General features: G+C 41.8%; 1 protein-coding gene across 4 annotated transcripts in view; it reads left to right on the top strand.

Annotated features, from left to right (window-relative positions):
- pik3r3b (phosphoinositide-3-kinase, regulatory subunit 3b (gamma)) overlaps positions 1 to 17,897 on the top strand; it is a 578,548-nt gene that overhangs the window by 341,368 nt on the left and 219,283 nt on the right. For all 4 annotated transcript variants that reach the window (XM_060919991.1, XM_060919992.1, XM_060919993.1 and 1 more), the window contains one exon: positions 10,862 to 10,947. In XM_060919991.1, the coding sequence (XP_060775974.1) occupies positions 10,862 to 10,947 (86 nt within the window). The remainder of the gene's footprint in view (positions 1 to 10,861; positions 10,948 to 17,897) is intronic.

Genomic DNA, 17,897 nt, shown 5'->3' with positions numbered 1-17,897 from the left:
AAGGAGACGCAAAGCAGGGCGGCACGGTGGTGTAGTGGTTAGCGCTGTCGCCTCACAGCAAGAAGGTCCTGGGTTCGAGCCCCGGGGCCGGCGAGGGCCTTTCTGTGTGGAGTTTGCATGTTCTCCCCGTGTCCGCGTGGGTTTCCTCCGGGTGCTCCGGTTTCCCCCACAGTCCAAAGACATGCAGGTTAGGTTAACTGGTGACTCTAAATTGACCGTAGGTGTGAATGTGAGTGTGAATGGTTGTCTGTGTCTATGTGTCAGCCCTGTGATGACCTGACGACTTGTCCGGGGTGTACCCCGCCTTTCGCCTGTAGTCAGCTGGGATAGGCTCCAGCTTGCCTGCGACCCTGTAGAAGGATAAAGCGGCTAGAGATAATGAGATGAGATGAGACGCAAAGCACTTGTGTAAGCTGCTCTGGATAAAAACGTCGATCAAATGATCTAAATGTAAATTCTATGTAAATATTGCTGCATTCTGAAGCAGCTGAAATGTATTTAAAGTGAGTCGACACCAGTCTAGAGGTTATAAAAACATTATTAAACATTATGTACAGTATATATTCAGTATTTATTATTCTGACTATGCTTTCCAAAGGATAATATGCACACAGAGATTTTACCAACGCGGGAATGAAATGCTAAAGCAGCCACAAGGGTTCATGCCAAGGTCCTTAACTGCACCTTTTAGTTTTACTGAATAGAGCTTAAGCTTCAGGGTGAAATTGCCAAACCTCTTACTGAAAGACTTGCTTCCCAACATTGGTATAGTTTTCTTTCTCAGAATTTTCGCGCTTCCCTGCATAACATTCTGACCATAAAAATGAGTCACTGGCCTTCCAGGCAGATCAGCCCCTGAATCTCAGGACGTGACTGAGTGCATTTCGTGACATGACTGAGTGTGGTGAGTTTAACCTGTGACTGTGTATGTGTGTGAGAGCAGTTTTGATTAAACAGCTACAATATGTGCATAAGTGTCGCTTCTAATATCAGCTTTGAAAGGGCTTCAAGTGGAGTTGAAAGCAGTTTTTGAGAATGTGAAGGATGATCATCATGTGGATGCTCAACAGACTCTCAACTTGTTTGGAGGCATGTGAATGAGACTCTGTTCTCTAGCTGGGTGTTTTGTGCATGTCGAGTATCAGGATTATTCACATAATACAGGTGTAAATGCAGATTTAAAACAGTCATAAGATTGGACACACCTTCGAATTCAATGGTTTTTAATTCATTTTTTATTAATTAAAGGACTCTTCATGTCTTAAAGTAATGATGGATGTCGTTTCTCTTTACTTAGTTGAGTGGTTCTTGACATAATATGGATTACTACAGTTGTGGAATGGGGCTGTTTACTATATTTTGATCAGAATTAGGATCTGAATCACAACAACTTTAATAATCCCGAGGGGAAATTGAATACATGTGCAGTTGCTCACACTCAAGAAGAGAAAAGAAATTACAAAACGAGACCGTCAGTGACGGTGTAGCTCACTCCGGCCCCATCTAGTCCAGAAGGAATGATCTAAAGTGGGCCACCTTGCACAATAAATGTTGCAAGCTAGAGACACCCTAGTAATACCAACCTATTTGCCAGGAAGAATCCAAAACAGTGAGGGATTGACCGAGAAGAAGCAATTTTTGTTGAACTGTTCATCTCATCTCATCTCATTATCTGTAGCCGCTTTATCCTGTTCTATAGGGTCGCAGGCAAGCTGGAGCCTATCCCAGCTGACTACGGGTGAAAGGCGGGGTACACCCTGGACAAGTCGCCAGGTCATCACAGGGCTGACACATAGACACAGACAACCATTCACACTCACATTCACACCTACGGTCAATTTAGAGTCACCAGTTAACCTAACCTGCATGTCTTTGGACTGTGGGGGAAACCGGAACACCCGGAGGAAACCCACGCGGACACGGGGAGAACATGCAAACTCCGCACAGAAAGGCCCTCGCCGGCCACGGGGCTCGAACCCGGACCTTCTTGCTGTGAGGCGACAGCGCTAACCACTACACCACCGTGCCACCCGTTGAACTGTTCATTAAGGCTTAATTAATCCATAACTTACTTAATAATTGTAATTCAGCAAATCTGGGTAGAAGTAATATGCGCCCTAGGTACCCCTACTTTCCTGCCGAAAAGAATAAAAATCAGTGAAGAATTGAAAGAGAAGAAGCGATTTTCATGAAATGTGGACGATGCCGGACGGACACCGGACAACACATGATGGCATAAACTCATCACCTGTCAGTCGGATGAGCTAAGTAAACAGATATGCAAACTGTATGAGATATATAAAATGTAAACCAGACTGTATATGTTGCACATAAATAGTAAAGAAAGTTATTGCACAGTTATTGTTACAAATATTGCACATAAGTAGTAAATAGTGACTATGGTACAGAGAAGTTATTACTCTAGTATTGCACACTGAGTGAGGTATTGAATAGTTATGCTATGTAATTATTGAGTCTCGGTACAGTGCGGATGGATGTACGCTGTAGTACAATGGAAATATTACACAGGTGCAGTACTGAATACTCCATTGTCTATTGAATACCTGAGCCTCTGAGATAGAGGGTGAAAAGTTTGATGGCCATGGACAGGAATTACCTCCTGTGGCACTCTCTGGTGCATTTTGGGGGAATGAGTCTTTCACTGAAAGTACTCCTTGAGTAGCCAGCACATTGTCGAATGGGTGGGAGACATTGTCCAGGACGATACACAGTTTAGCCAGCATCCTCCTCTCAGACACTGTCTCCAGAGAGTCCAGCTCCACTCCCGCAATGTTACCGGCCTTATGGATCAGTTTATTGAGTCTGTTGGCATCTGCTGCCCTCAGTCTATTACCACAGCATACAGGAGAGCACTGGCCACCACAGACTCATAAAAGATCCTCAGCATAATCCTGCAGATGTTGAATGACCTCAGCCTTCTCGGAAAGTTAGAAGAAGAAGAAGAAGAAGACGTTATTTGTCACATGCACACTCAAGCACAGTGAAATTCGTCCTCTGTATTTAACCCATCTGAAGCAGTAAACACGCATGTGTACACACACAAGTGAGCAATGAGCACACACACATACCCAGAGCAGCCATGCTACAACACACAGGGAGCAGTTGGGGGTTAGGTACCTTGCTCAAGGGTACTTCAGCCCAAGGCTGCCCCATGTTAACCTCACTGCATGTAATGTGGAGCACATGACAAACTGGCGCACCCAGAGGAAACTCGCACAGACACAGGGAGAATATACAAAATCTACACCGAAAGGCCCCCATCGGCTGCTGGGCTCGAACCCAGAACCTTCTTGCTGTGAGGTGACAGTGCTAACCACTACACCACCATGCTGCCTAATGGTAGAAGCAGCTTTGGCCCTTCTTGTATTCGTATGGCCTCTGTGTTCTTAGTCCAGTCCAGTCTATTGTCTATATGTACCTCCAGGTACTTGTAGTCCTGGGTGACCCCATGGATGGAAACAGGGGTCACCGGTGCCGTGTTCCTTCTCATGTCCACCACTCTTTCTTTCGTGTTCATCACATTGAGCTGCAGATGGTTCTGCTCACACCATGTAACAAAGTTTTCCACCACCTCCCTCTACTCAGCCTCATCATCCTTACTGATACGTCCAACTACAGCAGAGTCATCAGAGTACTTCTAAAGATGGCAGGATGCTGTCTGAGAGTGTAGAGGATGAACAGGAAGGAAGAGAGGACTGTCCCCTGTGGTGCCCCAGTATTGCTGCCCACCTTATCCAACACACCGTATTGTAAGCATACATAGTGTGGCCTGCTGGTCAGGACAATTCAGGATACGAGCAGGGCCTCCACATTCATTGCCGTCAGCTTCTCATGAAGACACACTGAATGTATGGTGTTGAAAGCACTGGAGAAGTCAAAGAACATTATCCTCACAGTGCTCGCTGGTTTGTCCAAGTGGAAGTAAGCGTGGTCTAGCTGGTAGATTATGGCGTCCTCAACTCCGAGTCAGGGCTGGTAGGCGAACTGGAGAGGGTCTAAGGGTCTAAGACCCTTATTTATTATTTACTATTTAAAGTTTGAACAGCGAGTTGGCCTAGTGGTTAGCGTATCTGCTTCTCGATCAGGGGCTCGCAAGTTCTACTCGTGGTCGGGTCATACCAAAGACCATCATAAAAATGGTACCTACTGCTGTCTGGCAAGGCATGCTGCAATACAGATGTGAGTGGGGAGCCAAACTCTCGTGAGGACCAGAGGACAAGCCCCCCGCTGTAACCCTAGCTATGTAATAGGTGAGAGGCTGAGGGCTACAGAAACGGAGATCAGTGCCGCCTAATGCGCCATACGATGCAGGAAGGACTTTAGAGTTTTGTTTTTTTTTTTAAGTTGGATGGTCTCGAACACATTAAGAAGTCAAGAAATTGCACTAATTAACTTTTGATGAGGCACACCTGTTCATTGAAAAGCATTCCAGGTGACTACCTCATGTAGCTGGTTAAGATAATGCCAATAGTGTGCAAAGCGTCATCAAGGTGGTTACTTTGAAGAATCTAAAATATGATACATTTTTCAACATTTTTGTTTACCACATAATTCCATATGTTCCATATCTGATTCCATAGTTTTGATTTCTTCAGTATTGTTCTACAATGTAGAAAATAGTCAAAATACAGAAAAACCTATGAATGAGAAGATGTGTCCAAACATTTGACTGGTACTGTACTTTTCTTGTGTATTCAATACATTTGCATTTTTGCCAGTGTTTTCTTTGGTTTCAACATGCTATGGGAAAGATTTACCTTTAAAAGCATATAATTTGACATTACTGGTTAGAGTTTTCAGATTAAAAATAAATAAATAAAAATCAGAGTCCGAAATACTACTATTTCTTTCAGCTGCTCCCATTGGGGTCGCTACAGCGGATCATCCGTATCCTTCTCATCCTGTCTTCAGCGTCTTTCTCTGTTACGCCAACCACCTGCATGTCCTCTATCACCACATCCATAAATCTCCTGTTTGGCCTACCTCTTCTCCTCTTGTCTGGCAGATCCATCTTCAGTATCCTTCTCCCAATATACTCAGCATCGCTCCTTGCTCTCCACATGTCCAAACCAACTTGATCTTATCTCTCTTGCTTTGTCTCCAAACTGTCTAACCTGGACTGTCCCTTTAATATACTCATTCCTAATCCTGTCCATCTTCATCAATCCCAAAGCAAATCTTTAACTCTGCTGCCTCCAGCTCCACCTCCTGTCTTTTCGTCAGTGCCACAATCTCCAACCCGTATAACATAGCTGCTCTTACTACCATCTTGTACACCTTCCTGCTCACTCATGCTGGTACCCTATTTTTGCAAATCACTCCTGACACTCTTCTCCACCCTTTCCACCCTGCCTACATTCTTTTCATCACCTCTCTTCTGCACTGCCCGTTACTTTGAACAATTGACCCCAAGTATTTAAACTCATCCACTTTTGCCCCCTCTACTCCTTACATTCTCACAATTCCACGATCATCCCTCTCATTCATATACACATATTCATTCTTGCTCTTACTGACTTTCATTCCTGTTCTCTGCAGTACATACCTCTACCTCTCAAGGCTCTCTTCAAGGTGCTCCCTGCTCTCACTACAGATCACAATGTCATCTGTGAACATCATAGTCCACGGAAACTCCTGCCTGATCTTGCCAGTCAACTGGTCCATCATCACTGCAAACAAGAAAGGTCTCAGAGCCAGTCCTTGATGTAATCCCACCTCCACATCAAACCCATTTGTCACTCCTACCGCACACCTCACCACCGTCACACCACCCTTATACATGTCCTGCACCACTTTTACATACTTGACTTCCTCATACAATACCACACCTGCTCTCTCAGCAACCTGTCATATGCTTTCTCCACGTCCACAAAGACACAGTGCAGCTCCTTCTGATCTTCTCTGTAGTGTTCTTTCCTGGCATGAAACCATACTGCTGTTCAGTAATTGCCACCTGTCTTCTTTACCTAGATTCTGCTACTCTTTCCCATAACTTCATGGTATGGCTGATCAACGTTATACCTCTGTAGTTGTTACAGCTCTGCACATCACCCCATTCTTGAAAATCCGTACCAGTAGCCTTCTTTTCCACTCCTCAGGCATCCTCTCATTTTCCAAAGTTGTAGTAAACAATCTAGCTCAAAATTCATCTGCCATCTCTCCTAAACATCTGTATGCCTCCACAGGTATGTCATGCGGACCAACCACCTTCCCATTTTTCATCCTCTTCATAGCTGTCCTCACGTCATCCTTGTTAAGCCACTGCACTTCCTGATTCACAATTCCTAAATTCTGATTCACAATCACCACACCATCCACCCTTCTCTCTCTCACTCATTTTCTTCATTCATGAGCTCCTCAGAGTACTCCTTCCATCTTCTCAACACTCTCTCTTCACTTGTCACTATAGTTCCATATTTATCCTTCATCACGCTAACCTGTTGTACATCCTTCCCAACCCAGTCCCACTGTCTAGCCAATCAGTACAAGTCCTTATTGGGGAAGCCATGGCCTAATGTTTAGAGAAACAGCTTCGGGACCAAAAGGTTGTTGGTTCAATTCCCTGGACCAGCAGGACTGACTAAAGTGCCTTAAGCAAGGCGCCTAACCCCCAACTGCTCCGGCAAGTGTGGTGGTGTACCTTGTGTCTGATTAGCCAAAGAAAAACTGATGATCAGTTTGGGCAGGTAACCCAGCCATAATAATGAAAAAATAAACAAGTACTTTTCTCCTTCCTTAGTGGCCAACCTCTCATATAACTCAACTTGCTATTTGCCTTTGTCACCTTACGCCACATCTCCTTGTACTCCTGTCTACATTTTCATCTCTCTGACTATCCCACTTCTTCATCGCCAACCTCTTGCTCCATATAATTTCCTGTACGTCCTCATTCCACCACCAATGCCCCTTTTCCACCAAAGCAGTTCTAGGGCTGGTTCGGGGCCAGTGCTTAGTTTGGAATCGGGTTTTCTGTTTCCACTGACAAAGAACTGGCTCTGGGGCCAGAAAAAACGGTTCCAGGCTAGCACCAGCTCTTTGCTGGGCCAGAGGAAAGAACCACTTACGTCAGCGGGGGGGGCGGAGTTGTTAAGACCAACAACAATCGCAAGACCGCGAAAAGTCGCCATTTTTAAGTGATGAGAAGCAGCAGCTGTACAAACGCGAAGTCATCCATTATTGTTGTTGTTGTTGCTGCTTCTTCTCCGTGTTGTTGTTGCTTCGATATTCGTGCCAAGGTTTATCAAACGCAGTGACATAACTGACGTATACAGCGACGTAACTGACGTTTACTGCGACGTAATGACGTGGCTCCCCTTAGCACCACTAGCTATGGAAAAGCAAACTGGTTCTCAGCTGGCTCACAAGTTGAACGAGTTGTGAACCAGCACCAGCACTGGCCCCGAACCAGCCCTGGAACTGATTTGGTGGAAAAGGGGTACAAGTCTCCTTGTCTTCTATTCTCTGTCTAGATGACACACCAGTTACCTTCCTGGCTATCTCCTTACCACTTCTGCAGTAGTTGCCCAGCCATCTGACAACTCTTATTGATCACCCAGTGCTTGCCTTAATTCCTCCCTGAACTCCACCCTACATTCTTCCTTCTTCAACTTCCACCATACAGTATAATCCTTGGCTCAGCCTTCAATCCCTTCCTCTTCTTAGTCTTCAAATTCATCCTACAGACCACCATCTGATACTACCTAGCTATGTTCTTCCCTGTCACCACCTTGCAGTCTCCAATCTCTTTCAGATTGGACTGCCTGCATAGGATATAGTCCACCTGTGTGTACCTTCCTCCACTCTTATACCATCCTGTGTTCCTCCCTCTTCTTGAAATATGTATTCACCAAAGACATTTCCATCCTTTTCACAAAACCTACCATCATCTGTCCACATTCCTCTCCCTCACACCATACCTACCCATCACCTCCTCATCACCTCTGTTCCCATCACCATTGTGCCCATTGAAGTCTGCTCCAATCACCACTATCTCTTCCTTGGGTACACTCTCCACCACTTCATTCAACTCACTCCAGAAATCTTCTTTCTCTTCCATCTCATCTCACTTGTGGGGCATACGCACTGACAACATTCATCACCAGCTTCATACTCATCACTCTGTCTGACACTCTCTTTACCACCAAAATACTCTTGACATACTCTTCTTTCAGGATAACCGCTACCCCATTTCTCCTCCTCATCCACACCATGGTAGAACAATTTGAACCTACCATTGGTGCTCCTGGCCTTGCCCCCCCCATTCCACCTTGTTTCTTGCTTGGATTCACTATATCCACCTTCCTTCTCTCAATCATATCCACCAGCTTTCTCCTTTTACCAGTCATAGTGCCAACATTCAAAGTTCCAACTCTTACTTTTACAGTTCGCTTACTCCTCTCCCACTGCCTCTGGACATGCCTTCCCCCTCTCCTTTTCTTTTACGCAGCCATAGCATAGTTTCCACTGGCACCCTGCTGGCCCACAGTCCCAGTGGCAGTCCACTGGTAACCGGACACCCTTCCTGATGCAACCCTCCCCGATCTGTCTGGGCTTGGGACAGACACTGGCTTATGCAACCCCAGCAGCTGGGTTAATCAGAGTCCAGTCATTCCTTGGCCCATGGCTCACCTTTCCTCACAAAATCTATTCGCTACTTTTTGAGGTATGTTGGGAATAGACAAACAAACAAACGGCGGTGAAAACATAACCTCCTCCAACAAAGTTGGTGGAGGTAAAAGTTAAAAAAGAATTTTCAAACCAAAGCATTTAATTTTCCCCAAGAATTTTGGTTGCGCCACCTTTACATAAAATTTACACAAAATTTACATAAAATCTGTAGTTTTGAGATTTGAATTTTTGATCATTTAAATGTATATGTTTTTAAAGACAAATATCAAGTCAAGTCAACTTTATTGTCAAATATGCTATACATGCTCGACATACAGCACAGATGAAATATCAGTCCTCACTGACCCACGGTGCAAACTGGCAATGCAATAAATAAAAATAGAATAATTGAAAAAAACAAACAGTATAAACACTCTAGATAGGAACTAGACATAGACTAAACACTCAAACAATATAAACAGTATAAATAAACAGTATAAACGCTAGATAAGAACAAGACAGACTAAACACTCAAACAGACAATATAAACAGTATAAACACTCTAGATATGAACTAGACTAAACACTCATATATACACACACACACACACACACACACACACATATATAAATTGGTACAAATAACCAAACAGTCAAGGGCACTTGAGGTATAGCAGGTAAACATGAAATAAGCAGTATAAACAACCTAGCAGCTGTTAAAGTGCCATTCCACCATTGGATGTATTCTTTGGCATAAAATACAATATATTTTGACAACATATATAAATGGTATCACTAGATAGAGAAATCTTTTAGCTTCAAAATGATATATCAAACATAATTTTTTGACAACGACAAATATATTAATTTTGCGACCAAAGTCACCTACCCTTTTAATTTCCGCGCGTGATGTCATCGGCAGGTTCCCCTTCTTGTGTACCACGTGACGTGTGACGTGGCACATATTATCAGCAATGGCGGATAGAACGCGATAAAAATAATACCAATAAATCTAGCTAATACCAATAAATCTAGCTAACCGAAAGATTAACTCAAATTTTTTCGCAATTTTTTTGGCCCCCATATACGAGGAGAAATGACTCTCTCACTTTGGGGGTTTCCTGGTCTAAAAATAGACCGACACGTGGTACACAAGAAGGGGAACCTGCCGATGACATCACGTTTCACTACCGCGCGGAAATTAAAAGGGTAGGTGACTATGGTCGCAAAATTAATATACTTGTTGTCAAAAAATTACGTTTGATATATCATTTTGAAGCTAAAAGATTTCTCTGTCTAGTCATGTTGTCATAAAATATATTGTATTTTATGCCAAAAAATACATCCAATGGTGGAATGGCACTTTAAGGTGAGGTAGTGCGGAATAGTGCAAATGAGTGAGTTAAAGTGAGATGTGCGGTCCCTGAGTTCAGTGCGTTAATGAACGAAGTAAATATCTGGATATAATTAAATATGCAGATTCATATTCAAATACTTTTGTCAGCTTTCAAGCTCTATACAGAGACTGAAGTCAGTGCAGTTAAGGAAATTTATATAAATGCCAGACAACACCATGATTTTCGTTACTGGTACTTGTATAAAGCAGCTAGAAACTAGGAGCAACAATTAGTTGGTGGTTGATTGAACTGAGCTGATTTGCATAATAATATATGTAAGACCAATTAGCTTGACCAAAGTTGAAGAAGAAGAATTTTATTTAAAAAAAAATGCTTGTGGTTAAAATCTTATCAATCCAGATAAAACATCGGGCGGCACGGTGGTGTAGTGGTTAGCGCTGTTGCCTCACAGCAAGAAGGTCCTGGGTTCGAGCCCCGTGGCCGGCGAGGGCCTTTCTGTGCGGAGTTTGCATGTTCTCCCCGTGTCCGCGTGGGTTTCCTCCGGGTGCTCCGGTTTCCCCCACAGTCCAAAGACATGCAGGTTAGGTTAACTGGTGACTCTAAATTGACCGTAGGTGTGAATGTGAGTGTGAATGGTTGTCTGTGTCTATGTGTCAGCCCTGTGATGACCTGGCGACTTGTCCAGGGTGTACCCCGCCTCTCGCCCGTAGTCAGCTGGGATAGGCTCCAGCTTGCCTGCGACCCTGTAGAAGGATAAAGCGGCTAGAGATAATGAGATGAGATAAAACATCAGGGCTCTGTGCATCAAGTATCTTGCAGAAGTTAATATGAGCTCACACAATGACTCTAGTTCATCTGAGGATTTTTTTTTTCTAGTGCGGATGTGAATCCTGATCATCACATGAAGATTCTGGAAGCCCTCATTGTCGTGGGAGGTCTGACTGAGATGCAAGCTGCCCCAGGTAGGCAAACTTTCCATTTCAGTCTGAGATACTGTATGAATCTAAAGCATGAAGAGGTTCTGGCTCATTGTTATCAGTTTCCTGCTCTAGCTCTTTTTTTTTTTTAAAGCAGATGTGCACCGCAGCATATTTTCCGAGTTGAGGTCACTTATTTGATAATAATTTCTCTTCAGTAATTGTAATTGTTAGCTGCAATGTAGATGGTATCTGTCTCTCTGTTGGAAGTGATTAAGTTGTTCCTAAATAAAGTTAGCAAAGCGTGAGGGTATGTCTTAGTGACTGATGAAGGCTGCTGAGAGGCCAACGAATGTTTGTGGATAGATGGCAACAGAAGAGAGCAAGGAGCAAATGAGCAGGAGATGATCCTCCTGTCCAAGGACTGACTAGGACTCCTCTGAGGCCTGGCAGCAGTGTGCAGCAATGAATCTTGATTTCCTGTCAGGGCTTTTTTGGCAGCCCAGGCTCCCTCCATGGTCTGTTTTGTGGTTTAATGAAAAGAGTTTGACTCGGTGCCTGATACAGTTCTTCAGCTGAAGTTTATTTAACTTATGTATTTCTCAGAGAGAGAAAGAGAGAGAGAGAGAATGGCCAGGCTCCTCCTTCAAAGGCTGTAATCTTGAGTTAAAACAGTTATGGTCATTGAACCTTTGGAGTTAATAGTGCAAAATGGATATGGACACACTAGGTTGATTGTTCTTCTGCCTTTAGTTTAGAATTGGACCTAAACCTGAAGTGTGCGTTTAATAGTTTGAACAAAAGAAACAAAACACAACAGTTAGAGAAAAACAATCAAAGATGAGGTAGAGTTACAGTTACTACCCTGAAGTTGATTATTTTTCCTATAAACATATATTTTATTCCACTTATACCACAGCAGTTTGCCAATGATGACATAATTATCATTGGCATAGCTATTGGTATAGCTAAACATAACTTTTTTTATCCATTTAAAGTTATATTTAACAGTTATTCCACAAAATTGAGTCATAAATGAGCTGATAGCCGACGAGGCGCGTAACACCGAGTTACAGTTACTACCCTGAAGTTGATTATTTTTCCTATAAACATATATTTTATTCCACTTATACCACAGCAGTTTGCCAGTGATGACATAATTATCATTGGCATAGCTATTGGTATAGCTAAACATAACTTTTTTTATCCGTTTAAAGTTACATTTAACAGTTATTCCACAAAATTGAGTCATAAATGAGCTGATAGCCGACGAGGCGCGTAACACCGAGTTACAGTTGCTACCCTGAAGTTGATTATTTTTCCTATAAACATATATTTTATTCCACTTATACCACAGCAGTTTGCCAATGATGACATAATTATCATTGGCATAGCTATTGGTATAGCTAAACATAACTTTTTTTATCCATTTAAAGTTACATTTAACAGTTATTCCACAAAATCGAGTCATAAATGAGCTGATAGCCGACGAGGCGCGTAACACCGAGTTGGCTATCAGCCATGTACGACGAGATTGAGTGGAATAACTGTTTTATTCTATCCACATTCACTGGATTTTGAGATTTTTATTTTTTGCAAATTCGGTAAATAAAAACTAGACACAAAACGTCCGACAAAATCATTTCCACTTAGAAAGTAAACAAACCAGTGAAATGACAGTAGCAATTTGTGAAAATGTTTAATAATAATCATTGAAAAATAAAAAAGATGCGTTCTTACCATCAAATACTTGCATTCCATGTTTTGTGGCTTTTTTTTTTTGTATTTTGGAGGGGTTTTGTTTTCGAGTAGAGTTTTTATTTCGTCCTTGATTGGTTCAGCAACACGCTTCGCCATTTTGTTTTTCTCTACTCACGGTATATGAGCTGATATCCTAGTAGTAGCGTAGCCAATCAGAGCGTGCGATTGCTCATATCCAGTGAATGTGGATAGAATAATTCATGTTATAGAATATCCGTAAAATGTTAGTTCCTGTTATCACTTACTTTGAACAATTGTTCATTTTATTTATTTATTTATTTATTTATTTATTTTAAATCTCTGGAGACTCTTTCCAAAAATGTTAAAAAAACATCTCTTTACAGAAAATTGTATTATTAATGTTAGATTATGTACAGAGTCCAACATGCAATTCCCTGTGAATTAGCTGGAGAAATACAATGTATATAAAGACTGAGCTCACCGATATGAACCTTGTAGTTGGCACCACTTTCCGAGCTGTTGTTTATAGAAAATGAATCAGCAACTTTTGACCAATCAGAATTGAGAATCCAGGTATACGTTTAGCATAATATGGATTTCTAGGATACAAAGGGATGATGAAAGGTATTCGTTAGAGCAGCCTTTCTCAACCAGGGTGCCATGGCACCCTGGGGTGCCGTCTGGCTTTGTTAGGGGTGCCATCAAAAAATTATATATTCTAACATTGAAATAAATGAAATGAATTAAAATTCCAACAAACAATCATCGCCGCCTCATGCATCATCAAAATTTGTCTCACGGCCCCCTTTCCCATGTCACAACGTCACTGCCGGGGTCAGCGTATGGTCAGTGTGACTGCATATATTTTATGTGGGGGTGCCTTGAGAATTTGCATACTTCTGAAGGGTGCCGTGACTGAAAAAAGGTTGAGAAACGCTGTGTTAGAGTGTGCAGCCAAGCAGTGCTCTCTGAATAACGGCCATTATTCTTTCCACATTCACTGGATATGAGCAATCGTGCGCTCTCTACTCTACTACTAGGCTACTCTACTACTCTACTACTAGGCTACTCTACTACTAGGCTACTCTACTACTCTACTACTAGGCTACTCTACTACTAGGATATCAGCTCATATACCGTGAGTAGAGAAAAACAAAATGGCGGCGCATGTTGCCGAACCAACTGAGGATGAAATAAAAACTCTACTCAAAAACAAAAACCCCAAAAGATACAAAAAAAAAAGCAGCAAAATTATGGAATAAAAGTATTTCATGGTAAGAACATATCTTTTTTTTTTAATTTTCAAGAATTATTATTATGGCATTTTTCACAAATTGCTACTGTCATTTCACCGGTTTGTTTACATTCTAAGCAGAAATTATTTTGTCGGACGTTTTATATAAAGTTTTTATTGATCGAATTTTCAAAAAATAAAAATGCTCTGTTTCTCAAAATCCAGTGAATGTGGATAGAATAAAACAGTTATTCCACTCAATCTCGTCCTACATGGCTTATAGCCAACTCGGCACTACGCACCTCATCGGCTGTCAGCTCATGTACGACTCGATTTCGTGGAATAACTGTTAAATATATTATGAATATAGTAAACAAGAAATGAACAAAAGCTGACAACTGTGTATTTTAATTCAAACAAGCATCACAACTGCTCTCTCTCTCTCTCTCTCTCTCTCTCTCTCTCTCTCTCTCTCTCTGGTCAGCATGGGTGTTACTGAGTTGTATATTGATATGTGGGTTTATTTGCATATGATTCTATGAGTATGTTCAAGAGTAAGATGAACTTTATGGCAATGCTTTTTTTTTTGGACAGATTTATGGGGTGTAGTGCTGGTGTTGAGGGGTCTTTAGGATCGGGGTGATGGTGCATGTACACGTCCAGGTGTTTGGCATCTTGGTGTGGATGAACCTCCCTAAACACTGAACATTCATGACCCAGTACTGATGGCTTTGATTAAGCTTCGCCATGTTGTTTATGTGCACCGAGCATGAGGGTCAGGGTCATGTGTGAACAGCAGGCCTTCCTTCAACAAGTCCGAGGTCATGTGGAGGTCAAATAAAGTTTCACAGGGTACCGCTGCGCTAACACAACCCAGCCCACGAGGAGGCACCGCACCTGGGAAATGCTGTATTTTCATTGTGCGTGTGTCGAACTCTGGCACTTGACGTTCATGACTCACTTTCAGCCCAGCACAGGCAGTCAATCTGTCAGCTATTAGGCACATAAAATACTCCTCCACCTTCCAGTGTACACACACACACACACGCAAATACACGAGGAAATAAAACAACCCATCCATTCATATTACAGCTCCTCATTTATTTCCCAAATAATTTTCTTATTTTCTCGTCGTGGAGACACGCAATGCTGTGCCCTCAAATGCCTGGCTGCTTCGATGCCTCTAACCCCAGACGTGGCCTCTAATGGGTTACAGCTTGGTACGGTTTGTTGGTGAAATATTGGGTTTAAAGAGCAATCTTTGGGGGTTGTTTTAGACTCTCCTCCCTTCAGATGACTGCGCCTGTCAAAAGATGATGGATTCATTAAGTGTGTGTGTGTGTGTGTGGACAGACAGAGAGAGAGCGCATTTATATAGTGTATAGACACATTATATGACAACATATGTGACATAGCACCTCTGGTCTATAAGATTGTGAACAGATGTGTAAAATAGTCTTGCATGATATGTTGGATTCACATGCATAGCAATAACATGCAATTACATCATTTTAACTAAAAACAGACAAAAAGAGGGCTGAATTATTCTTGTTGTAGAACGATATCAGTTCATATAAGTGATGTTAAGCAACATTTCACATTCGTGAGAGCAATATGTTTACTTAAGTAACTTTTTAAATGAGTTGTGTGTGTACCTATATGTAAGAGTACTTTCAATCATTTTACATTAAAGTGCTGATGACACGAACATGACTCTATGCAATTTCTTAAATAAACTATACAACATGGCAAACATGTTAGATTTCTGTTATAATTACGTGAAAAGAAGCTGTTACGCAAATATCCAACTTTTAATTGCACAGCGCAAGAAAACTGGGTCCGTGTCTCGCGGCCATGTTGTGACGTCAGCGGAAGAACACGCTGCGGTTCACTGGCTGTTCTACTCTGGTTCTACTCAATGGAAATGGCGCATGAAAATGCCGGTGAACTCTCTAGTGCTAGCTCTTCCTCTTCTGGGAGTCTAGAATTGTGTTGATCTCTTCCGAATAGAATCTATGATAGTCTACCCTCTTTACCCTTTGCCTCTCGTTGCTAGGCGGCAGTTACATGAAAGCCGCAAGCTTTCACAAGCAAATACATGACTGATATCACGCCGACTTTATGATTACATTTATGATTATCATGTAGAATCTATAGCTCTACATACCTTTATCTTATGTCGTTTCACAACACATGTTCTGACAGGAGGACTGTCTTTGGATCCGGCATAACTACTAGTAGATCCCCTCTGGAATACTGGCAGTGTTGCCAGATTGGGAGGAATCCCGCCCAGAATGGGCAGTTTCAAGTGCATTTTGAACATATTTTGGGCTGGAAAACTGCAGCAGTATCTGGCAACACATACTGCTGACGTTTTCCAGCCCAAAATATGTTCAAAACCCACCAAAATGCACTTGAAACCACTCAACTGGGCAGGAAACCTCCCAATCTGGCAACACTGTGTAGGCACTGCTGATGGTAGTAACACACGTTTGTGCTGAACTGAACACCCAAGAGATTCTTTTAAGCTGGGAAGGGTGTCAAAACAATCCAAATCGAAGTGTTCAGAGCACCGGACGGATGTTGGTGAGGGCTCCCACTTGTCACGAGTGCGCCTGACTTGCTTCACCCACTTCGCATGCAGCTCAGGATCTCTGGGAAACTTGAATAAACTTACCCCATCCTTGTGGGTTTTGGAGCAAAAGCCGGCAACACAACGCGAAGGCATAATAACTAATATATATATATATATATATATATATATATATATATATATATATATATTTATAATACTAATAATGACAAACTGAACACCTGCCGCATCAACAACAAACTGGTAAGTTAGGAGGAAGGTTCTTTCGCTGACGTCATATAGCTCCTCCTCCTCTTTCGTCTCCTGGGTGCTGCAGCCCTGTCAAATTTGCTGCGTTTTTTATCATAACTTGTAAAATAGGCGCCTTCGTGAATTAATATATGGATCATCGGGAATTACTTTTTATGTTATAAAACATCGCCAAAGATGTCAAAAACGTGTAATCAGCACTTTAAAGTTTGTTTAGCGGTGCATGCTAACTCTAATTACATTGTAGTTTTTGTCAAAAAGGTGGGGTTTTTTTAGTAATTTGCCAACACGTCTGAGAGAAATGTTGATATTTATGACAGTTTTGTCTCATTTCCACGTTCATCCTGCTTTTACATCATTCATATATACTGTACGAAAGACTTGATTATTTGCTAGCTAGCGAGTAAATCAGTGGTCTCGGTCATTAGCTAGGTTGTACTCCTGATCTATATTTCCCTGTATCCTAGCAACAGTGTTCACACAATGTTGACAAGTCGAACGTAAAACTTGTCATATGTTTTCCTTCCCAGAGTCAAGTGCGTAAATTCACAAATCCGTTGGCTATTCCCATAGAGAAGTATATGCAGTGTATTAGTGAGGCAGCCATTTTGAATTTGACCTAAATATGTGTTGAAGGAGCTTAGGTAACAAAACATTAAACCTATTTGTGTATGAAAATGAACAGATTAACTTTTTTTTGTGTGTGTGAAGTCTTAATGTCATTCTTTAAAATGAAAGGAATATAGTTATGAGCTAGTGATGAACAAATGTGAAGTAAATTATACGTTTCATTTTCCTTTGTTTATATATCGTATGACATAGACGCACCAGCCACTTTATTAAGAACACCCATCCACCTGCTGTGTTATGCCGTTCTCTAATCAGCATACATGTCAACCTTTGGTCAATCAAACCTGTATAACCAACCTCCAAAATCCGTATTTCCTTTATAAAATCCGTATAAGATGCAAATTAAAATAATTTACCTAAAATTTGAATGATAATTAACAATGATATATCCCAGTTACTTTTTATTCAATATTAATAACAATAAACCTTCAGAATGAATACAAAGCTCCAATGTTTGACAAAAACACAAAGTGTTATCAGCGTAGTTACGAAGGAAATACTTCGTTGTTTGGAGACAGGTTTCACCGAGCAGCTATTATGCGCGAGACTTCATATTAGCCACAAAGT

This window comes from Neoarius graeffei, chromosome 4 (genome assembly GCF_027579695.1).
Source record: "Neoarius graeffei isolate fNeoGra1 chromosome 4, fNeoGra1.pri, whole genome shotgun sequence".
In the NCBI taxonomy this organism is placed as follows: domain Eukaryota; kingdom Metazoa; phylum Chordata; class Actinopteri; order Siluriformes; family Ariidae; genus Neoarius; species Neoarius graeffei.
Note: the sequence above shows the minus strand (reverse complement) of the source record. Positions and strands in the feature narration are given on the sequence as shown.